The sequence below is a fragment of the Cydia amplana genome, chromosome 12 (genome assembly GCF_948474715.1).
Source record: "Cydia amplana chromosome 12, ilCydAmpl1.1, whole genome shotgun sequence".
Classification (NCBI taxonomy): Eukaryota; Metazoa; Arthropoda; class Insecta; order Lepidoptera; family Tortricidae; genus Cydia; species Cydia amplana.
This window is the reverse complement of record NC_086080.1, coordinates 11,252,308-11,277,962: the sequence shown is the minus strand read 5'-3', so window position 1 is coordinate 11,277,962 and position 25,655 is coordinate 11,252,308. Positions and strand designations below refer to the sequence as shown.

Here is a 25,655-nt window from a genome sequence, read left to right as displayed (position 1 = left end):
GATTTAACTTTTTTTTCCAGTAGGCTTCAATTTTAGATTCTAATGAAGATATTATTCTTCGTTGTCGACGATAGATATTGATGGCAAAGCCATAACGTAGAATTGGCTATTTCCTGATCTGCTATTTCATTAAACAACACTTCTTTAAAAAATATTTGACCAGTAGGTACCTAATACCTAATATATGATTACGCGCCATATTGCGGAATTTCATTGGAACTAAATTGAACTTTCACCACATACCTACATGAGAATAACAGCGCCCTCTTGACAATGATCATAATAATTATATATTTCTGGTTGGCTTTACATTTCATCCTGTATTACATATTTGTTTCACGAGTATCTAAGTGCAATATTTGATCAAATTTGTATTTGCGTCTCATATTTTGCTTAATGAGAGAGAGACGCTACTGCCATTTGCTATGCACATCTGATCAAATATTGCCATTGGACAGGTGGAATACCACCCAGACTTGTTCTATTGTTCTTAATTAGCTAAATTGTTTGTTTTTTGGCTAACAGACACGACGGCTGGAAAGTCATTCTGAAAATACGTACCTAAACTATTTTTACCTTCGTACTATACCTACATTTTATTAAATAAATTTTACATTGATTTTTTCTCCGTTGTATTATTTGTGGCAAGGTCAACTTCAAGGGCAAGCTTCAATCATAATCGGAGCGACATTCGAACTTTCATTTTCTTATTATTCGCGGCACATCTCACAGAAAGTTTGGAAAAGTTCTCGGAAGTTGCACAAATAAAAAGCGGCCAAGTGCGAGTCGGACTCGCCCATGAAGGGTTCCGTATTTAGGCGATTTATGACGTATAAAAAAAAACTACTTACTAGATCTCGTTCAAACCAATTTTCGGTGGAAGTTTACATGGTAATGTACATCATATATTTTTTTTAGTATTATCATTCTCTTATTTTAGAAATTACAGGGGGGAGGACACACATTTTACCACTTTGGAAGTGTCTCTCGCGCAAACTATTCAGTTTAGAAAAAAATGATATTAGAAACCTCAATATCATTTTTGAAGACCTATCCATAGATAACCCACACGTATGGGTTTGATGAAAAAAAAATTTTTGAGTTTCAGTTCGAAGTATGGGGAACCCCAAAAATTTATTGTTTTTTTTCTATTTTTGTGTGAAAATCTTAATGCGGATCACAGAATACATCTACTTACCAAGTTTCAACAGTATAGTTCTTATAGTTTCGGAGAAAAGTGGCTGTGACATACGGACGGACAGACAGACGGACAGACAGACAGACATGACTCACATGACGAATCTATAAGGGTTCCGTTTTTTGCCATTTGGCTACGGAACCCTAAAAATGGAAAACTGTTTATACGACAACGGTTTCACTCACTTGAATTTAAATTAATAATAATAATTATTATTAATAATTATTATTTTTAATTTTCGTTGTCGTATAAACAGTTTAAAATATGTCTCACGAAAGTTTAATATCGAAAAAATGGAAAATTTTATTTCCATACGAAATTATGAGAAGTTTTCGAAAATTCCATACGGAAATTTCGCAGTTATGGAAAATGCCCAATGGCGCATCAGTCAGTTCAGCAGATCTAGATAGCCTAGCCAAATGAAACATCCAGTTTGAATGTGAGGTCTTTGGAGAAAAATAAGAAGACGATGAATGATAAAAACAAAAGAAAACATTTAATCCCACCGAACTCGCACTTACAATTTCTCATAACATTTTAATTGTAGGTAATAATACTAGGCACAATAAACATTATTCGATACCTACATTATTAGCAATTTATCTCACGTTCCATTTACTGTATAGTAGATAATTATAGATACGTTATAGGCCAGGGACAGAAGTAGGTAGGCATCTTTCTATACATATATGTTCTATACAATGGTAGCTTTTATGCTTAATTTGCCCACACCTAAAAACACCTTGTATGTTAGGGTGAGAAATACTCTCCTCGGACTGTTTAAGCCCGTGCTACATGGCGGCCAGCCAAGCTTCCGAAGGTTCAAGATTAAGTACCTTGACCTTGGTCGGGCGCAAAGCAATTTGGTGGCAAACCTATAGGTGGTTTGAAACCAGCATGCTCTCCTTGGCCGGAATCCTTTTGGCAGCCGTGTAGAAGGGACTTTATACGTCGCATAGGTATAAACTTTTATGACATCGCAAAATTGCACAATGATTGATTTAAAATATTTGAGCCGACTCGTCTTTCATACATTATACACAATGGTATATTGGTCATTACATAGGTATAATCTATCGTTGATCTATTTAAATAGAAAGATAATATTCAAATTATTTAGGCACAATCCATTGAATGTTATTTTAGTTATTTTATTCGTAAAAAATCAGGTACCAGGGACTACTGTGAAGCGCGAAGTCTGAATTCCTATTTATAGATTGTTTATTATTTTGAACTATAACATTGATAATAAGTAATAACATAACTAGAATGTAAAATAAAGGTATTAAAACATAAATTTCACATAAGAAGTGGATTTTCAAACATGCTTGTTTGTCATAATTGGGTTATAATAATTGTCTATTACACTAAGCTATCACAAGTTGACGAAACCGTCTTGTATCTATAACAAACTTGATACAAAAGAGCATACGCACTCAGTACATTCCTTAAATTTTACACATTTTCCATTTCTTGACTTATCCTTTACAGCTAACCTGTAGACCATTCAACGAAGTCTAGTCTGAAAATACTTCTTCCGTCAATGTTTGGAGTCGGTATATTCATCCAATTGGTACCTATTCAATATTTTTTGTACACGACCCATTCAGTATAAGTCTTATTTACTAGCCTTAGGGTGTTATCGCATTTATCAACGTGGAATTAACTTTAGTCAGTAGTTTAGCAGATGGTGACACCTTTATTCGCAATTCGTCAAGTCATTTTGAAGTTTCGTTTACAGCGAATGCCTAAAAATTTTACAATATTTCAAACAGAATGTAACCACAAAAGAACAAGTAGCGAACAGGACGTACAGAATCGATCAAAAGGGACGAGTACAAAAAATATATAAAGCCAATGAAACAAAATGATACAGGAACTTCGTTGATTGGCATATAATATCACCACCACCGCCCGATATGTTAGCGTAGTTGTTGTTAGTATTATTTCTAACGTACCAAATATACAAAAATTACCTGCGTTGGACCATACTGGTAAGTATACTATTAACATCCTAAAAATATAAGTATGGATTTGAGAAATAAAATCATTTAGCAATTAAATAATCGTAAAACTTAAATAAAATTTTCCGTTTATCTACTGATAAAGCAACGCCAATATTAACAATGTATTATTACATTTCATTTTCGATCATTACGAATTTAGCTGATTTAATTCTTAAATAAAAACTGTTACTGTATTTGATCACATGGGCCAACACTGAACCTAGCACCTTTCCTCCTGTACAGTTGACTAAAGAATATGTTGATATCGTTTATTATACTAGATCATAATCAATGCTGCAAAATATCCTTCGAGTTTTTCGAAACACATTTCACAAATTTAAGCCTGTTTAAGTTCGATAGTATAACGGCAAATGAGACACACTTTCACACAAACTCAAAGGATATCTTTACAACTCATAGATTATCTCAACATTTTCTTCAAAATACATCATTGACACAAATCATTGACCATTTATAAGCTTTATTGCAAAGGCATAAGGGCTATGATTGATCAGTAAAGTGTTACTCATCTATAAATGTCCATGCCCGTGACCAAAGGCGCCGTTTGGCGGCAGCTGCGGCCTCTGGTCGTTGTTGCTCTCTTCCTCTTGAACGCCGTTGCCGTTCGTGTTTCGGTTCTCGAGTTGGTCCTGCCACATGGATGCGTAGACGCCGCCTTGTGCTAAGAGCGCTTCGTGACTGTGAAACAAATTTAAAAGTTAGCTAGATCAAAATAATAAAGGTAGAGTCTGTGCAGAAAGAGAAGAGGCGTGAAATGTATGGGGCCCAATACATTCCACGACTCTTCTCTTTCCAAACAGACTTTACCTAACTTTTTTACATTTGACTTCTCGAAATGAAATTGGGGCCTTGATGCCACAGTCTCATTTGGAACTAAGTCACTCCGTTACTACTTGACTATCGAGAATATATCCAATCTACAGGTCTGATTTTGAGTTTATATTCAGTTTCGTACCGGCTACCTACATGCTACAATAGCTTTCTTGCAACACAAGTAAAAAATAGTAATATGTACTGACAAATGAATTAAAAAAGAAATAATAGCACTTTATGTATCCTCGTCTTTTGATGTGTTTTTATTCATACTGCCAACTGATTTCGTTACGTATGGAGTCCTTAGTAAAGTTCTAGTTAAACAGATTTGCTAATAAATAAGTTAATTTAGCCGAATATATTTGGGAGTCGTCTGAAAATAAATAAATATTGTATAAAAATAAATAAAGTTTATATAATTATATACTCACTTTCCTCTTTCAATGATTTCTCCCTCCTTGAGGACTAGGATCTCGTCAGCGTGGATGATGGTAGATAGTCTGTGGGCGATGATGAGTGTCGTTCTGTTGGCGCAGACACGCGCTAGAGCGGCCTGTAACATCATCATATCATATCTTTATTGCGTTCATATTGGTACAAACAAATACAGATGAAAACTTACAAAATCAAAGCGCAACATGAGACTTTGATAGGGTATTGTAAAACTATAACTAATAAACATACACACTGCGGTCCTACGCAGCCCACATTCATTTGCTCACAGCATTAATTCCATGAAATTTCAAATAAAATAAGCACAACCCAGTATCCAATAACAACCGGAATTGTCAGAGGGATGTATCGAGAGTTAAGCTGTTGAAACCGATTGCTATGTAGGTAATTTATTAATAGTAATTCCAATTACTTGCTTCTTGTGTTTAGGCCTTGAAACGTCTTATATAGTCTAGTGAGGTGTAAGTAGTTGACCTCTGTGCTATTAAGATTTAGGGTCGTTTTTATTGACTGCATTAATGGTACAACTTTAACAACGTTGATTTATTGAGTAAACATGACAATTATATCATAAGTATCTGGGAGACCAAGCGTTGCTTGGAAAACATAAAAAGTAAAAAATGCGCGTTTACTCAGAGATAAGACCTCGCTAGATCGATTTATCGCCCCCGAAAACTCCCATATAGCAAATTTCATCGAAATCGTCGAAGAGCCGTTTCCGAGATCCCCGAAATATATAGATAAACAAGAATTGCTCGTTTAAAGGTATAAGATATATGTAATGCCTGGGTTTACCTGAATATTTCTTTCAGTATTGGTATCCAGGGCGGACGTAGCTTCGTCCAGCAGGACGATTGCAGGATCTTTCAGGATTGTTCTAGCTATAGCTATCCTCTGCTTTTCTCCTCCACTTAGTCTTAGACCTCTCTCTCCAACCTGAGGGTAAAGTAATAGGATTTAAGTTTCCAAGTCTGGAGTACAAACAGCAAAACTCTTAACTGTCCATCGGTGGACTTTATGCCTTTTGTAATAAGGTTTACCGATGGCATAGAGAAATAAAGACAAGAGTGCTCACTCCATAGATCAGTTCAGACTATTAATTTCAGTGTCTACATCTAGCATCGAGTAGCGGAACTATCAGTACTGCTACTTGACAATAGATGTAGCACCGACCGGAAAGTCTTATCTCAACAGCATAAGACTTTCCGGTCGGTGCTACATCTATTGTCAAGTAGCAGTACTGATAGTTCCGCTACTCGATGCTAGATTCTAATAGTCTTTTTGTTACTAAAACTGATGTATGGAGTGAGCACTCTATGTATTTTTTTTTCTATGCCGATGGACAGTTAACAGTGTGGGCGATGGTGGAGTATCCCACCAATATGGCACGATGCCATTATGTAGGGAGGAGTATGGACATGGCAAGGGGAGCGGAATTTTTTACCAATTAAGAAAAGTGTAGTTTTTTGGTCCTTTATATCTAAGGAGATGGCGGCACGATCTTGACGTCTTTCGGGAAGATTGACCTAATATTGCCCTAGAACGAGACGCGTGGAAGAAAGAGAGGGAGGCCTTTGCCCAGCAGTGGGACACAATAGGCTAACAAATAAATAATAATAAATATATCTAAAACAAAAGGTTGGACAGAAATTTTTTACTGTTACCAAGAGAGACTCGACACAAAAAAGTTTTACGATGACAGTCAGAAAGAAGTCATAGTCAGTAGTAAAAGCAATCCATTGAAAACACTCATAAACTTAAGATTCAATTTACCTGCGTGTCATATGCATCTGGAAACGTTAGTATCCTATCGTGGATATCAGCGTTCTTGGCTGCCGAGATGACATCCGCCGACGGAGCTTTCAGGTTCCCGTATTGGATGTTGTATCTGAAAAAAGAGAATCTGTGTGAGTCTAGAGAGCCGTTCTATTTTTATTCTGTTTAGAAGGTCCAAAGGTTGAGCCGAACTTGGCACGCGAGTGAGCGATTACTACTCGAACTATTTGAAAAAGAATGACTATAATATTCGCACCACGGCTGACAAGCAGAGAAGTGAAATGGCTGTTTAGGTAGAGCGACTAGAGCGTAGAAAAATAATCCAAATGAACGTTATTAAATATGTATCATTCAAAATCATCATTTAAAAGTCAATTCTACCAGCCAACATAAGGAAACAACTCAATATTTGCATCAAATCATCTTGCCACTCTTGTGAATAAAATGCAATTCGATCAGTTTTTAACAATCAAGAGTGCCCGAGCTGGTGTGGTGAAAATATACGATTAGTTACTGACCGGACCGTGTTGTTGAACAGCACCGTGTCCTGCGGCACGACGCCGATGCTGGCGCGCAGCGAGGCCTGCGTCACCGTGCGCACGTCCTGCCCGTCCACGAGCACGGCGCCCTCGTTCACGTCGTAGAAGCGGAACAGGAGGCGCATCACTGTCGATTAGTTACTGACCGGACCGTGTTGTTGAACAGCACCGTGTCCTGCGGCACGACGCCGATGCTGGCGCGCAGCGAGGCCTGCGTCACCGTGCGCACGTCCTGCCCGTCCACGAGCACGGCGCCCTCGTTCACGTCGTAGAAGCGGAACAGGAGGCGCATCACTGTCGATTAGTTACTGACCGGACCGTGTTGTTGAACAGCACCGTGTCCTGCGGCACGACGCCGATGCTGGCGCGCAGCGAGGCCTGCGTCACCGTGCGCACGTCCTGTCCGTCCACGAGCACGGCGCCCTCGTTCACGTCGTAGAAGCGGAACAGGAGCCGCATCACTGTCGGTTAGTTACTGACCGGACCGTGTTGTTGAACAGCACCGTGTCCTGCGGCACGACGCCGATGCTGGCGCGCAGCGAGGCCTGCGTCACCGTGCGCACGTCCTGCCCGTCCACGAGCACGGCGCCCTCGTTCACGTCGTAGAAGCGGAACAGGAGGCGCATCACTGTCGATTTGCCGGCGCCGCTGTGGCCCACCTGTAAGGATTAAACGGCGATTATATCAGCGCGCAATCGAACGCATTAACCAAGGGACTTAAAATTGCCGTAATTTTTTTTATTCTGACCCAGAATACGGATCTGAGATTTGCTGGATAGTTAGAGTATAGGTTGAAGGCAATCGGACCATATACTAAAACTTTTAAAGATCTGTACCATTATCCGATATATGGTACCTAATTATACATTTATCGTAAGCTCAAATATCGGTAAAGAACTATTAACTGCTTGAGAAGTTCTAGACGGCGGAGAATTTTTCACACCTAAACGTACCAAAAAGACTGACTTTCCAAGATCTCTGTGCTGTCACCAGCCATTTCAAACGTAAAAGCCGTAACACAGTACCGCACCGCACCAAGGTTACGGTGCGCCGCACCCATAAGTGAGAGCGAGAAAGAGATATGATATAAGGACGCTGTGCGGTGCGGTAGTGTGTTACGGCTTTAACATTCTTCAGAACCAACCTGATGCCACCGCGCCATAGTAGCTTCGGAACGTCTTTCTCCATGTCTACGAAGATCTTTGGAATAAAATCTGACTTACCAAAGCCACAGTGCTTCCTGGAGCCACCTTGAACGTGACATTCTTCAACACGAGCCTCTCCGGCCCGTATCCAAACGAGACGTGTTTAAACTCGACGCCGCCCCGCCGGACTAGTAGTTCAGGAGCGCCGGGAGCTTCCAGTACATCTAAATTGCTAAATCAACTCGAATCAAACACTTTTTCTATGTTTACTAAGATCTTTGGGATAGAATCAGACTTACCAAAGCCACAGTGCTTCCTGGAGCCACCTTGAACGTGACATTCTTCAACACGAGCCTCTCCGGCCCGTATCCAAACGAGACATGTTTAAACTCGACGCCGCCCCGCCGGACTAGTAGTTCAGGAGCGCCGGGAGCTTCCAGTACATCTAAATTGCTAAATCAACTCGAATCAAACACTTTTTCTATGTTTACTAAGATCTTTGGGATAGAATCAGACTTACCAAAGCCACAGTGCTTCCTGGAGCCACCTTGAACGTGACATTCTTCAACACGAGCCTCTCCGGCCCGTATCCAAACGAGACATGTTTAAACTCGACGCCGCCCCGCCGGACTAGTAGTTCAGGAGCGCCGCGCGCGTCCACATCATCTAAATTTCTAAATCAACTCGAAGCAAACACTTTTTCTATGTTTACTAAGATCTTTGGGATACAATCAGACTTACCAAAGCCACAGTGCTTCCTGGAGCCACCTTGAACGTGACATTCTTCAACACGAGCCTCTCCGGCCCGTATCCAAACGAGACATGTTTAAACTCGACGCCGCCCCGCCGGACTAGTGTTCAGGAGCGCCGGGAGCTTCCAGTACATCTAAATTGCTAAATCAACTCGAATCAAACACTTTTTCTATGTTTACTAAGATCTTTGGGATAGAATCAGACTTACCAAAGCCACAGTGCTTCCTGGAGCCACTTTGAACGTGACATTCTTCAACACGAGCCTCTCCGGCCCGTATCCAAACGAGACGTGTTTAAACTCGACGCCGCCCCGCCGGACTAGTAGTTCAGGAGCGCCGGGAGCTTCCAGTACATCTAAATTGCTAAATCAACTCGAATCAAACACTTTTTCTATGTTTACTAAGATCTTTGGGATAGAATCAGACTTACCAAAGCCACAGTGCTTCCTGGAGCCACCTTGAACGTGACATTCTTCAACACGAGCCTCTCCGGCCCGTATCCAAACGAGACATGTTTAAACTCGACGCCGCCCCGCCGGACTAGTAGTTCAGGAGCGCCGCGCGCGTCCACATCATCTAAATTTCTAAATCAACTCGAAGCAAACACTTTTTCTATGTTTACTAAGATCTTTGGGATACAATCAGACTTACCAAAGCCACAGTGCTTCCTGGAGCCACCTTGAACGTGACATTCTTCAACACGAGCCTCTCCGGCCCGTATCCAAACGAGACATGTTTAAACTCGACGCCGCCCCGCCGGACTAGTGTTCAGGAGCGCCGGGAGCTTCCAGTACATCTAAATTGCTAAATCAACTCGAATCAAACACTTTTTCTATGTTTACTAAGATCTTTGGGATAGAATCAGACTTACCAAAGCCACAGTGCTTCCTGGAGCCACTTTGAACGTGACATTCTTCAACACGAGCCTCTCCGGCCCGTATCCAAACGAGACATGTTTAAACTCGACGCCGCCCCGCCGGACTAGTAGTTCAGGAGCGCCGGGCGCGTCCACAACGGTGGAATCCACTCGAAGCAAGTCGAACATGTTCTCCATGTCTACGAAGTTCTTCTGGATTGCTCTGCAAATAGGGAAAAACACAAACATTCGGAAGCAGTGATACAATGATATGAATTGATTATACAGGGTGTTTGGTACATCGTTTGCCAAATTAAAACGGCAGATAGGTTGAGTCATTTGCTATCTACTCATGCCTAGAAAAAAAAATTGCGCAGGTTTTTTTCAGCTCTATTATGCCAGTTTTTCGTACATTTCAAATTGTTACTTGCGCAGTAGTAAAAAAAAACCATGGCTAATTTTTTTTTCGACCATTGATGACGACAATATTATAGTGCAAACGAATTTAAGTTTTATTCCCTAGACAGAAAGACTTCAAAATTGGAACCCGTTTTCGTATTTAAACTAGTGAAAATCACAGAGGTGAGTATTATACAGCTGAATAATGTAAGAGGCAGAGTACCTACCTAGTCACTGTCAGAATTTTGATGTTTGACCAACGTGGATATACGGTATCGTCTTGGGTCGTCCCATTCGTTTTTCGTCAAGTTCTTAAATTAGTCCTATTCTGCTTTCGTCACCCATTCTACATTCGTCACAATCGTCGGTGGCTTTCAATGTAGAATGCGTGACGAAAGCAGAATAGGACTAATTTAAGAACTTGACGAAAAACGAATGGGACGACCCAAGACGATACCGGATATACATGGCAGTGAGCCAGTAAAAATACCTCGCGTCCTTTAATTTTAGGACGCCTACTTTCTCCATCCCATGTGAGTTCAGCAATTTGTCTTATTATTAACCGTTGACCATTTACCTGTAATAAGTCCCGAACCAGTTGAGCGGTATATACAGCTGAATGATGTAAGAAGCGAAGAGCACGTAGTCACCAACCGTCAGCACTTTAGTGTTGACGACCATGGATATACATAGCAGGGACCCCGTTAGTAGACCTGGATAGTACAAGTAGTAATATTAGAGGGCGTACTGTACCCTGTGAATCCAATATGCTAACTTTGTATACACGGCAACTGCAGATCAAATAGGATTCACAGGGTAACTTATCTTCTACTTCAAAAATATTAAAGTCGAATCGATTTTTCTATCTTAACCATTTTCCAGGCCGCACCATTTTGGTTTTCCAAATATATTCCAATATTTCCAATTCATAGAAGGTAGGATCCTATAGACGTGGTATACGCGTGTCTCCGTGAGGGACAAAACATACGCAATGCGACACTATGATTGGTCGAATTTATTTGTTGCCCACCGTAATCCATACTAATTTACGGTGGGGAATAAAAAAAAGTGAGACTGTGACAAGGACAAACAATAATAGCGTTTTCGCTGCTACTCCTACTGAAAGATACATAAGACTATCCCGTTCGGTCATTTCCCCCCACCCCTCATGCCCGATCCAGTTAAAATACTAGATTCATGATTCCATTTAATCATGGTCTAATAAAACATGGTCTTCTCTTCCCAGAGTGTCACTTGCCTACGTCACAATAACATTGCCACTTTATTTCAACATAACATGTTACATGGGTACATTATATCTATGGTTAATAAGTTAATGTATTTCTTTATAATTTAATAATTTTCATTTATATGTATTTTATCTTAAATTTTACAATAACACGTCATTTTTAATTATTCGTTAGCAATATCTTCCGATTCACGAAAGAAATTTCAGACGTTCGGGTAATTCTGTTTACACTATTGGCAACACAGGATAGCGCTGTCACATTTGACAATCCGCCATTTTGTCCCTGGCCGATCGTCCTTGTCGAACGCGTGTTGTTATTTCCTTCTCGCTCAGTGTCAGCAGTCGCAGTGTTTTCCAAACTTTTCACGTCGTAAGCTTGGTAATTAATGTTTTGTTACGAAAATGGTTGGCTGCTCTATTCGGAACTGTAAGAGTAGGAGTGAAAAGTGCAGTATAGATTTGTTTTATTTCACTATGTTTCTACATGAATAACTTAAAATTAATGCCGTTAAAAGAATTTTCACCGTTGGTTAAAATTCTCCCACATTTTAAAGTTTAAGAACCTGTAAACAGCATGATGACGTAGGCAAGTGACAGTTAGGTCATTCGCGAATCTCGGAAGAGAGTACCAGGCGGAGTATATTATTATACCATGCATTTAATCAAGCTTTGACGATTTATTCGAAGACAAGTCACATTTCTCGAAAGTCCAATCTAATTTGAACCTTAAATCGGATTGCTAAAGTTGAAATTGTATTAGTGCGTATATGATCGAGAATCGTACTATGATTGGTAAAAGGTAAAATTCATGATAATTATAATCTGTTTTAAATCACAATTTTGACTAAAAATTCCTGTCTACATAGGATAAAGCAGTGGCTCGTATTATTAATGAATAAAGTTGACGATCAAATACCTCCACTAATGATGATATTTTGCACCGTATTCAAGATGTTCAATGTCAATAAATTTCTGAATTCTTCTTTCTGAAAAAAAAAAGTAAAAATAATTTTAAATACATTGTCAAGTCGTAAGCTATATGTATAATATGTATATGTAGATATCACACTATAGAGAGGCGACACGCACACAATAACACGACTTGTCAGGACAGGACATCAAACGCAATACCTATTGAATTTTATGTGTTTTTTTTACTATTTTCACCTGTGTAATTTCGTTAATTAAATTCGCCTCTCCGCGTAAATAAAACCCTTTCTTTCATTAGTTACTGACCTGATAATTAAGAATAGCGTCCTTATAGCTCATAACTTCATACGACTCTGCGCCATAATACTTGACAGTTTCGTAGTTGAGTAGAGAATCGACCGATTTTGCCTTCTGTTCGTTGTCGGCGAGATTCATGCGACGCTGGTACTTTGTCCGCCATTCCGTTACCCATATTGTTGCAACTGTAAAACAGATGGTTATTGTGTGATGTGATAATTATAGACTCTTTTGATCCCACGAATGTGTCTAAAAGATAGCGCTATGCTACGTACATCATGCGGTAACTTGGTTGATAAAATTGACGGACCTGTGACGCAAAACTACTTAACACATACGAGTTTTTCTTATAAAGTGTCATGTTTACGAACACGGTGAGTCCAAAACAGGCATAAAACATATTGTCACAAAATATACGATAGCTATAACTATGAGTATAGCCGGTCAAACAACTTTGTCAGTAGAAAAAGACGCGAAATTCAAGATTTGTATGGGACGATTTTCGCGCCTACATTTTTTAAATTTGCCGCATTTTTCTACTGACGGAAATGGTTTGACAGATTTAATATCCACAATAGTCGGCGTGACTTGAAACAGGATGTAGGAAAGCTGTCTATGGTATATGTACTTACATATGTAAAGAGTCATCGTCACAAACACGATAAGTCCGAACCAGGCATTAAATATCGTCACAAAATACACGATAGCTATGACTATATCCACTATAGTCGGTGTGATTTGGAACAGGATGTAGAAAAGCAGATAGTCTATGGTATATGTACTTACATATGTAAAGAGTCATCGTCACAAACACGATAAGTCCGAACCAGGCATTAAATATCGTCACAAAATACACGATAGCTATGACTATATCCACTATAGTCGGTGTGATTTGGAACAGGATGTAGAAAAGCAGATAGTCTATGGTATATGTACTTACATATGTAAAGAGTCATCGTCACAAACACGATAAGTCCGAACCAGGCATTAAATATCGTCACAAAATACACGATAGCTATGACTATATCCACTATAGTCGGTGTGATTTGGAACAGGATGTAGAAAAGCAGATAGTCTATGGTATATGTACTTACATATGTAAAGAGTCATCGTCACAAACACGATAAGTCCGAACCAGGCATTAAATATCGTCACAAAATACACGATAGCTATGACTATATCCACTATAGTCGGTGTGATTTGGAACAGGATGTAGAAAAGCAGATAGTCTATGGTATATGTACTTACATATGTAAAGAGTCATCGTCACAAACACGATAAGTCCGAACCAGGCATTAAATATCGTCACAAAATACACGATAGCTATGACTATATCCACTATAGTCGGTGTGATTTGGAACAGGATGTAGGAAAGCAGGTTGTCTATGGAATCCGTGCCTCGGTCCATGACTCTCAGTACTTCCCCGGTCTTACGGGATAAGTGCCAGGAAAGCGGTAGGCTGTGGAGGTGCCTGAATAATTCCAACTGAAAATAAGAGTAAATCAAGGTATAATAACTATAAAATGGCAAGTAGTAGGATAAATTACTCAGCGATTAGCACAGTCCAATCAGTCACCAGTCCACCGCACGGTATCGGCCTGTCAGTTAGAACAAAAAGCGGCCAAGTGCGAGTCGGACTCGCCCATGAAGGGTTCCGTATTTAGGCGATTTATGACGTATTAAAAAAAAACTACTTGCTAGATCTCGTTCAAACCAATTTTCGGTGGAAGTTTACATGGTAATGTACATCATATATTTTTTTTAGTTTTATCATTCTCTTATTTTAGAAGTTACAGGGGGGGGGGGGACACACATACCACTTTGGAAGTGTCTCTCGCGCAAACTATTCAGTTTAGAAAAAAATGATATTAGAAACCTCAATATCATTTTTGAAGATCCATAGATACCCCACACGTATGGGTTTGATGAAAAAAAAATTTTTGAGTTTCAGTTCGAAGTATGGGGAACCCCAAAAATTTATTGTTTTTTTCTATTTTTGTGTGAAAATCTTAATGCGGTTCACAGAATACATCTACTTACCAAGTTTCAACAGTATAGTTCTTATAGTTTCGGAGAAAAGTGGCTGTGACATACGGACGGACAGACAGACGGACAGACGGACAGACAGACAGACAGACAGACATGACGAATCTATAAGGGTTCCGTTTTTTGCCATTTGGCTACGGAACCCTAAAAATTTGACAGTTCCGAACAACTGACAGGCCGATACCGTCCGGCGGACTGTTAATCACGAGCGAAGTTCGGCAACGTCGCGCCACATCACCCGACGTCGCTGGCGACACGTGTCGTGGTACATTTGTCGCCTAGTCTATCCCTGGCTTAAAAGATAATAAAAATAATGATGTATTTAAATCTTTGAAGACCATCTATAATTAAGAAGCGTATCCTTAGACACACAAAGGTAAAATCCGAATTTTGCTACTGAAACTTGAACCTGCGATGTAGTTGATTTTGTTTTGTTTGAAAATTGGACAAAACAAAAGAAATGCAACTCTGTTCCAATGAAATAGGATTTAAATTTCATCGAACTGAATAAGTACTGTAGCTAGGACCGTGAGCCTTAGTGTAAGGCCTGAGTGGACGCTCGAGTTGGGCGTGCAGCGGGAGCGGGGCGGGGCGTGCGGCGTGTATGTTAAACAAATGCAAGCGTATAGGAGCGGCCTTAGTGCACGCTGCTCAAATTACTCCTGACCCCGACGCCACGCTGCACGCCCCGCCGAACGCTCCGCTTCGAGCGTCTACTCAGGCCTTTACACTAGTGTCCGACCGAAACATGTTTTTTTGCCGAAATCGAAACCGAAAACGAAGGTTCGGCTTTGGCTCTAGTTTCGGCCGAAACCGAAACTTTACTAGACCTGTTAAAATCGTTGAAAAAATGTCATAAAACCGCTTTTTATACACAAATTATTATTAAGACTGCGCCCGACCGACCAGTGGCGCCCTCGTTAGGAGAATTGTGTTTTCTAATAAACCAATTCATTTCTGTATACATAAATAAATCAATACATTAATATTGTTGTCTTACTTGTTCCTCCACTTTTGGTCGTTGTCACATAGTTAAGTTTCAGTTATTCATAGTACGAAGTACCATTTCGTAAGTTTCGGCTCGGCCGAAAGGTACGGCCGGTTTTGGCCGAAACCGAAACTAGGGCCGAAACATGATTGTTTGGCCGAAACTGGCCGAAACCGAAACCGAATCTTCGGTCGGACACTACTTTACACTTCGAGGGTATAGTCACCTGTAACTCCCTGGTGGTGTATTGTTGCACCCGGATCCACAAGAACGTCCTTAGGTTATTGATGAAGCCCATACCGCCCGTGCCGCCGCCTTGCAGGAACTTGAAGAACACGTAGATAAGCACCAGGTCCCATCGGAATAGAATCGGCGGTATCGATATACTATCCACTGTGAAAATTTTTACAAAACTTTATATAAGGGCTCGTTTCTCAAAAGCTTGTCACTTGTAATACAAGTGGAAGTCCCTTTCTAACAAAAGCTGTCAAAAAGTCAAATCCGCTTGTTTTTTTTTTACAATTTACAAGCTTTTGAGAAACGGACCCCAGGTCTTATCAAACAACAGGCACAAACACGGAGGTATTTGTGTGTGCTCCTAGAGTACCAGTAGTTTCTCCAAACGAACAGTACACAAACCAGCCAGCCTAGCCAAGATGACAATCGCTATCGCTTCGACAACGAAACGCTTCGTGGCTATCACTCTTCCATATTAGTGCGACAGAGATAGTTTCGTTTCGATCGCTACGGAGCGTAAGCGATTGGCATGTTGGCTACGCACCCAGGCATTATGTTCCTTTTTCTATAGATCATCATAGTACAGGCAGCATTTGCTAGCAGGAATGATTGACACTTTCTATATTATATGTTCACAATCTAATGTAATGACATAATTTCAATCGATGGTCAATTTTCCACGACATCGTCTTCATGAAATGAAGTTTTAAGTAGCTACAGGTATGTATGTGTAATTGTGTATGTCAAATTTGGAGACCTCGACGGAACGTTTTACTTTTGTAATTTAGATCAGAGATAAATCTAATACCTTTAAACGAGCAATTCTTGTTTATTTATTTATTTATATATATATATATTTCGGGGATCTCGGAAACGGCTCTAACGATTTCGATGAAATTTGCTATATGGGGGTTTTCGGGGGCGAAAAATCGATCTAGCTAGGTCTTATCTCTGGGAAAACGCGCATTTCCAAGTTATTATATGTTTTCCGAGCGAAGCTCGGTCACCCAGATATTTAGTAATAAGATAGTATAATATTCAACGAAGAAAATAACAAAAGAAGTTCGTTAACAGGCAGCTAAATGACACTAAGGTACAGCATCATTCCTCTCTGTAGCAGTCTGTAAACAGAGATAAAAGCGTACTCACCTATATATTTACTATAAATAGGCACATATAGATTGATCACACGGCCAGAGATGAGCAGAAGAATGCAGATGAGCACATTAAATTGCAACAGGCAACTCTTCTTCGGCCACAAGTACGGTAGGAGAGTGCGTAGCTTGCTGAATACATTGCGGAATGTGGACTGGTTCTCGGCCTGGAATAATTACACATTTATTTACACATATAATTTTAAAAGCTTTATTTGAGATATGCTTGATGCTTTAACATGTTCACTGTCCCGTGCCCCACATATGGGTCACGGCAAGCCTCTATTATAAGGCCGTAAGGTTGACAGTTAACAGTTGGGACAGTGAACGTGTTAAGGTTAATTTTATGTTTTAAGGCGCGTCCATATATTATGAAAGCATTCTGCTGCTACCGTGCATTACGTATGTAATGGTGACTAGTGCATTTGCCAGATCTGAACGCACTCAGAAAGCACTGCTTCCCACTTCCCAGAGAGAAGCAAGTGAAAATAAAAACCGGAATAGAAAAAAACATAATTCGGGCGAACTCTGGCAGTGTGAACAGTTAGCGATCAACGATTAAAGTGCCTGTTGCACCACCCGCACTTGACAGACTGATCAGTGATCAACGTCACCCGGCGCGCCGCCGCGGCGGTTTACAAAGTATGAAACTTTCCATACAATAAAATTTTGCGAACTCTTTGACGATGACAAACAGTTTGGTGCAACCGACCCTAACGCTACGGCTTACGTAGGCGAAAAACGCGCGAACGCCGCGAGGCCGCCGCGCCGCTTCGCGTCTAAATCGCTCACGTACGAGTAGGACATACCTATACGTATCAACGGTTTGTTTCATCCTCGCCGCGCCGCGCCGCGTTCACGCGTTGTTCGCCTACGTAAGCCGTAGCGTAATACATACTATCTTAGGGCCAGTTGCACCAACCACATTTGACGGACTGATCAACATCACTCGGCGGAGAACTATGAAAATTCCCATACAATAAAATTTAGCGAACGCTTTAACCCATTGCCACATGCGGTTTGGTGCAACCGACCATTAGTCTCTTTTTTTATTTTACAATTTTACCAAGTTTTAAGTATTATCAGATTTATCAGTATGTTGAGCGAGACAATAGCCTAGCTAGATAATTCCACATCAGCTGTGTGACAACTGCCATAACAGAATAGCCATCATTTATCTAATCCTAAACGAGAAATTATACATTTGTTTGTGTCTTAATTACGTAATTTTAGTAATTGAGTTAAGTCGATTGTTATGACTGTAATGATTTTTATGACATTTACACGAAAGGAGCTTCAGAGGGCAGAAATATTCTCATATAAGAATTAAAAAAAGTGTAATAAATTATCTCACAGGCGGAGAAGTGTAGTAAAAATTTTCCATGCCCATTTGTTATCGTTTCAGTAAACAGTCTGGAAATATACATACATCTTAGTTAGTACAACAAAAACATAACAAAAAAATCAGTTAGATTTGTATCGAAAATTAGGAAGTTGTATTTGTTTCTCAGACTGTTTACTCACCTTATTTTTCCAAATTTTAAATATATTTTATAAAGCAACATGGGGGAAACAATAAGCAACCTGTTTAACATCTTTTTTGAAATCTCCTGATAATACTTTAATGTGATTTTGATATGGACATGACATCTTAACCTAAAACGTAAATTAAATAAAATAAACTGACAGACTGATGAGACTGACAGTTGTCATAATAACATCAAACAACTTTTTCTATTTTAGCAAAGTTTACAAATGACTAGAAAACTCATTGCATTTCCCATGTAGGTAATATACCTACATAATGGCATAATATAACCCCCGTTGTTTTATAAGGGCGTCCGCTAGATGGCGCGGGCGGGCGCACGGAGCGCACGCACACGGATTCCATTATAGTTAAAATCCGTATAACATTTCAAGTAAATACCTAACAAATTTACAGTAAGTACTTAGTCTCACTAGATACAACTTTAACTTAAGTCTAAGGCCTGAGTGGACGCTCGAGTTGGGCGTGCAGCGGGGCGGGGCGTGCGGCGTGCATGTTAAACAAATGCAAGCGTATAGGAGCGGCCTTAGTGCACGCTGCTCAAATCACTTGTGAGCCCGACGCCACGCTGCACGCCCCGCCGAACGCTCCGCTTCGAGCGTCCACTCAGGCCTTACACTTACCCTAGGCGGGATGAGCCTTCGCTGGTCGTCCTCCGCTAGGTGCTCAAACTGGTGCATGATACCGGGCGCCTTCATTCCAAGAATGAACATGATCATGCACGACACGTAGCGGCCCACGAATAGAGACATCTCCAAACGGTCTTGCAAACTGAAATAAACAGATTTTATAATGCATATTTTATGTTCTGAAAGTGCATTTTAACGAGTATTAGGGCTGATTCAAGGTTCCGTCACACAGGCGCGTTTTCCGGGCGGGGCGTGAGCGCGGCGTTAGCGTTTTATATGTAAAAGCGGCGCGTCCCGCTCACGCGCCGACGCAAAACGCGCCTGTGTGACGGAGCCTTTAGGGTTGATTTAGACGGCGCGCGAACTCGCATGCGATTTTAGTTACATTGCGGACTGTTGGTTACGTCCAATTCAATCGACCGATCAAAACCCGCAATGTAATGAAACTCGCATGCGAGTTCTCGCATCGTCTAAATGGGCCCTTCGCGAACTCGTATACGATTTTAGTTACATTGCGGACCATTGAGGTTACGTCAATTCAGCCGATCGACCAAATGACGCAATGTAGTGAAACTCGCATGCGAGTTCTCGCACCGTCTAAATGAGCCCTTAGGATCCACACAGAAAGTACGACTTAAAAATATGTAACTATGCGAAAAAGCATGGGTTCCAAAAGCACATGGGGATATATTTCTATCGCATTTTACAATATTGAAATTTGAAACGTTTTGGAATTGCTTACTTCCCTCAGCTGTACAGTATGACTAATAATTAATGCCAGTTTATTATTTTAGAGGTTTGTTTTAATAAAGGAATTGTTTTACAACAAATTTCTCATTCACATGTTGCATAGTTTCAAGATAGTAAATATGTAGGTAGACATTTGCTCATCTAATCTCAACGTTATTTATGGTGGTTACACGGATCACAAAGTGTATGCCATAGCCATGAAATTAGGGCCGTTCAGCCCACACAAATAAGAACAAAACTTACTTTTTTAAATGCCACCACCACCCCTCCTTATTCAAGTTCAGGAAGGACAGGTTCTCAGATACAAAGATCAGCGCCCAGAAGACCAGTAGCACGAACCCGTGGCCCCGCGGCGGGACGGATGGCAAGAGGAACCGCCTTTCCAATACAGCCAGGTATGCGGATAGTGGGAACATCACTACTGTTATTAGCATTGCTAGAATCTGGAAAAGATGGTGTCACTAATTAGAATTGAGAGTAGATAAGCATGACAGTCCATGTTACAAAATTAACCTTTCGTCTACGTATGTTTAGGATTCCGCTCGCATATTTCAGTAGCATTTTTGCATTTATTTGGCAGTTATTAAAGAACAAATATTATTGATCTATACGGCATGGCCAAGGATTGAGTTGACCCGACGATTCTAGTACCTAACTACCTACCTAACCCTCATACGAAAGGTTAAGATAAATTTTGCTTTCTGTATTCATCCGCCGCCGTAACATACATTACATTTTTTTAAATTGAAATAATAGTTTGTGGAAAGAATGCCCAGAAAATTATCGCCTCTTTATCGTATTTCCTCTGAAGTCATTAATTCGGCAAGATCGGTAAACCTACCTAAAGTTAATTATTTAGTAAAAGGGAACTTAAGTATATACATACATACGTATTAACGGGGAAAGGAAAATACCGGTTAAGTAATGTATAAGTATAGGTACTTTTAACACTAAGATTTCAGATTAAGATGATCATGAATGTTATGAAAATAGTTTTCGTTACGTAGTTATCATTATAACAGTTTTACGGTTTACTACGCACGCACCTTGGCTCACCGAAACACACATTGTTTAATGTGATGTGAGGGACCTAAAAATGACGCAGTGTAAATGCGCCATTATTATAATGTGTTTACGGTTCTGTCTAGAGCTGACGCGAATGGATGGAGTAAAGTTGCATAATAAATAGTTTATCAATGCGTGGAATTACGTTTAAAATAATAGGTCGCGAAGCATCGGGGGCTTAAGCTAGGCGCGCAAGAAATACATTTTCGTACTAAATTGCCGGCTTAGATTAACAAAGTAACCACAATTTAACATACCTCGGCCGGGTTAGTGGGTTAAGAATAACTAGCATTGTGTTCTGATAATCTTCACTTTCAGCCGGCAGTTCTCCACCATTGTAGTAATGTACATGTTTATTTCTTTGTATCTTACCATATATCCATATATCTGTCCTCCTTTGAACACGAACGCTTGTAATAGGAACCTCGCCACCGCCAACACCGGCACGAACAGCGTAAAAAGTATCTGTACACAAAATAGTCGCGAGGATCGTACGTCCACCACCTCCGTCGCATATCTGGAAATATAATTTATGTTTTAAGAACTACCCGAGCAACCCGAGCCAAGGGTTCAGAAGCTGTGCGTCGCGACGTTCCAGGACGTCAAGACCAAGTGCGCTTCGCTTAATCGCGAGCTCTAGATTCTAGAACTACGATGTACAAGGGAAGGGAGTTGCAAAAATTTTATATGTAAAGATAGTCGCACTTTAAAAAAGTTTGGAACCCCTGGCCTAACCAGCAGGTACAGTCAGCAGCAGAAGTTGCTAAGCGGGACAGGTGTTCAAAATGATCTTGACGCGACTTTATCTCAGCGCATCAACACTATTTTACGCGTCTAGTACCTATTACTTAAGGTCCCCTATAATTTTCGTGTACAGTCAGCAGCAGAAGTTGCTAAGCGGGCGACGTGTTGAAAATTACCTTGACACGCTAAGAGCGTTAACAATAAAGTCGCGTCAAGATCATTTTGAACACCTCGCCCGCTTAGCAACTTCTGCTGCTGACTGTACACGAAAATTATAGGGGACCATAAGTAATAGGTATACTAGACGCGTAAAATAGTGTTGATGCGCTGAGAGCATGAAATTTAATTTTTTAGCTTTAAATTTTATCGCTGAAGGCTGAAGTCAAGCTGCCCTAGTAGCACGGTAGCATTTTTATCGTTTATCACCTTGCCTGTCATGTTCTAACAAGTATGTAAGTGCGAAAGTGACGGGCATAGTGATAGTCGATAAAAATGGAACCGTGCTGAGCCCGCTGAAGTACATACATATGACACTGTATGACTTCGTACATTTTTGCGGTAACAAAGTTGTTAAGAGCTAACGTTTGATAATCCAGTTGGCGAGATACTGTCGTGGCGCTTCTGTGCCCTACCTAGAGTTGAGTTACCAAAAAACGTACTTCGGCTGTCAAATTTGCGTCTACAATATGTTGCACTGTTTTACGAGTCTTACTATTCTACCTACTGTAGAGTTGTTTAAATAGATTGTTCCAAGTATCTTAGATGTAACAACGCTACACTATAGCTTGAGCAAGGCACATGTGTCGTTGTGGCATTAAATAGGTACAATAAGGGAACGGCAGAAGAGAAAAACATAAGAATCAACCCCACGTCAACTCAAGGAAAAACTAATAACATTTGTATGCCCTGTTTACAGTCTTTTGTAAGACCTGTTCAAGGCGAAGTGGAATCCTAGAATTTAAGATACCCAGTCAAATAAATGTGAATTAAAAATAAATTCTCGAGAGCTCATCCTTTAAACTATTTGTCATACACAATGATGTATTTCATCAATTCATCATAGTACCTTTTAGAAATGAGTAGAGCTAGAGATGTAGCCGATGTAGGTATGAAATCAAATCTAGTACTATGTGCGCAAACCGCCCCTCGTACCTCGTATCAAATCGTATCGTTAGAAATAGTGAGATGCGTAATTGATGCGTCACGGGTAGAAGTATGATTTGTTTGTTTAAACACCAACCAACAGCAAAAGCTCGTTAAAAATGTTGTCTGACAATTCGTTACCAGACCTTAATTAAAATACAAAAGGTTCATTTATTTGTTGATGTGAGTAATAAGAAAGCGCTGCTGTGCCATGCTGATGAAAGGTCTCTGCCACGTGCAATTAAAAAAATATAAACAGCCTAATCCTCTTCTATCATCATTATTAGATAATTAAGATATCAGAAATTATCAGATACCTACATTCATTTCCGTTGGAAGAACTGGAATGCTGTATGTCTAATACGCGAAAATCATTGATATCGCATTAGCTAAACTGGTACATCATTTTTACGCGTCACTGAGATAAGAAATGTGCACTAAAATCTTATCAGTACACGCGCCTTAAAAAATCTGAGTGTTGCTTTAGCACGAGTATCTTAGGGCACTGAACGAACTGAATTAGATTTGGCGCACTCTGTAGTAGACTCAAAAATCTGTGCAATCATGCACCCTAAATTCTTGACTATAGAGTCGTTTTTTACGTATTTGTACTCTGTATACTCTGTTATATGTTACGGCAACCATATAACACTATTAGTACCAAAGAACCCTATTAGTGCCTTAGTAGCGGTCAGGGGTAAAAGGAATACTTGAAGGCACAAATTTGATAGACCTTGGTAGGCATTAAGCAGATTCTATTATCTGCTTTAAAGCCAGAACACACTACCGCACCGCGACCTTGGTGCGCCATAAGTGAGAGCGAGAAACAGATATCTCTTTCTCGTTCTCACTTATCGCTGTGGCGCACCGTGACCTTGAACGGTGCGGTAGTGTGTAACGGCTTTCATAGTGTTTGGATTAGTGTCCGACAATTTTTGATTCGGTTTCGGCATGTTTCAGCATAAAAATAGAGGCATTGAATTGACTTACATATTAGGTACTTCGAAAAGACGGGCTAAGTCAATATGTAGGTAGAGACTGCTATGTTAAGCCCCGTCTCCATATCGCGCGGCAAACCATCGAACATTGGCTCGCGCGGCAGCCGCGCACAATGGATACCGGGCGCATCGAGTTGGCTCGCGCGGCAGCCCGGTATCCATTGCGCGCGGCAGCCGCGCGAGCCAATGTTCGATAGTTTGCCGCGCGATATGGAGACGGGGCTTTAGACTTCTATTTTTGTTTAGAATTTATCTGTTTAGGATTATTGATAGCCATGGAATTTGTGACTGCAAAAGATAAATCTTCCTATGTGACTTGTTTAAAGTAAATATATCTTATCATAATATAAACATCTTCACTATATACTAAACTGATGTATGACATAACATATTCATTCAGTAGGAGATAACTGTATGTGTGGTGGGTTACATAATATAGTATAAATAGTTTGCAATTGTAACACATGATAATGGTTGATAAGTTCTATTTCAAACAATCATACTTCAGTTTATTATAATGGGCTATTATAATTTGTTAGTGAATGCCTTGTTAGGACAAGCGGATCAATAGTAATTGTTATTTAATTGATGGAGTCATAGTGCTTCATTTAAAGAAATATTTTTTGATATAGTAATTGTCACTATGTTCACTGATTTCTCTGTCAGCATTATGTCTACTCTTTGTTAGTTTTTAAGGTTATGTTATTGTATTGTGCTAATAAATGCCTTTTTCTTCTTCTTCAATTAGCGTCTTCTATTTGTATTTTTTTTTACAATTCTACAAAATTGGGTTTGTAAAGATTTATGCACTTGCCACAGAGACAAACTATATGAGTATAAAAGTAAAAATATAATTACTACACAAGAATAGAAATTAGCCCTTCAGCTGGCATACATAATGTTTGAGTTATTGGAGAGATATATTTGTCAATGAATTAATATTCAAACTTAAATTAATCAACCATGTCCTGGCATCAAATATTTCAAACAAAACTTACCTTTTATACATAATGACTTGTATTAAGCCGAAAACGAGTAGAAATCCACCAATGAACACTGCTGAAGCAGTTTCCATAAAACATTGGGAAATTCCATGGTCCACCCATATTTCCCCCAAAGTAACATTTGGAGGGCAGTATTCCATCATGTTTCTGGAATATAAAAAAAATAGGGATAAGTCAAACTAGTTTTATTACTAGTGTTCATGACAAAAACTGTTTTGAGAATTTGAAACATCCTGTGTTTGATGGTTTTACTTGCTAATTCAAGGATATTGCCATAATTTTTGGTCATTAATAAATAATATTCGCTCTTGCACGTGTATAGTAATATAAAACTAAAGAAAAACGTGGTTTCCTAATGATGATATCCTGCTACTTTAAAATTTTGCAATATTTTTCCTGCTATTTAAAATATGGTAGGTGCAATACCAAATGGCGTTTAACCTTAAACCGATTAATGTAAATGAACTCTCAGCATCTAATACTGTATTACATTTAACCAGAAATAGTTTTTGCTTAAATATTTTGTCATTAAATACATAAATAAAGAGACAAGCTTCGTGCCGGACAACATAAAACCAATGTTATTAAAGAAAATCACAACGTAATACTTGCAATAATATTTGAAAAGCCGGGTCAACAGCGCGAATATTTTCCTAAAGCGCGTGTGTAAAAAAATACTTAATCACGATTTCATTACGCATTCAATACGAATGAAACTAAAAATCGAATTGAAATTAGTGACAATCTGACAATGTCAATTTGCTTGACAATCAATATGACTGACACTGTCAATGTCAGCTGATTTTTTAAAATGGGGTTTGTGATATTTGAGCCTTTGTTAGAAACGCTATAAAAAGATCAATGGTTATTAAGTATGGTCGTCACTATTCGACCGGATTCCACGACTAGAACACTA

The 25,655-nt window shown here is 39.8% G+C and overlaps 1 protein-coding gene across 1 annotated transcript; it reads right to left on the bottom strand.

Annotated features, from left to right (window-relative positions):
* Nucleotides 1–3,624: 3,624 nt before the first annotated feature.
* LOC134652999 (ATP-binding cassette sub-family B member 6) lies at nt 3,625–25,478 on the bottom strand. Its single transcript, XM_063508271.1, has 17 exons — nt 25,348–25,478; nt 24,734–24,886; nt 21,223–21,367; nt 20,029–20,228; nt 19,030–19,177; nt 16,856–17,027; nt 15,696–15,862; nt 13,683–13,920; nt 12,444–12,619; nt 12,124–12,193; nt 10,536–10,671; nt 9,575–9,782; nt 7,287–7,465; nt 6,265–6,379; nt 5,287–5,427; nt 4,470–4,591; nt 3,625–3,903 (listed from the first exon to the last, which is right to left on the bottom strand). The coding sequence occupies exons 2-17, from the start codon at nt 24,880–24,882 to the stop codon at nt 3,735–3,737; spliced, it is 2,535 nt and encodes an 844-aa protein (XP_063364341.1). The 5' UTR covers nt 24,883–24,886; nt 25,348–25,478; the 3' UTR covers nt 3,625–3,734.
* Nucleotides 25,479–25,655: the final 177 nt, after the last annotated feature.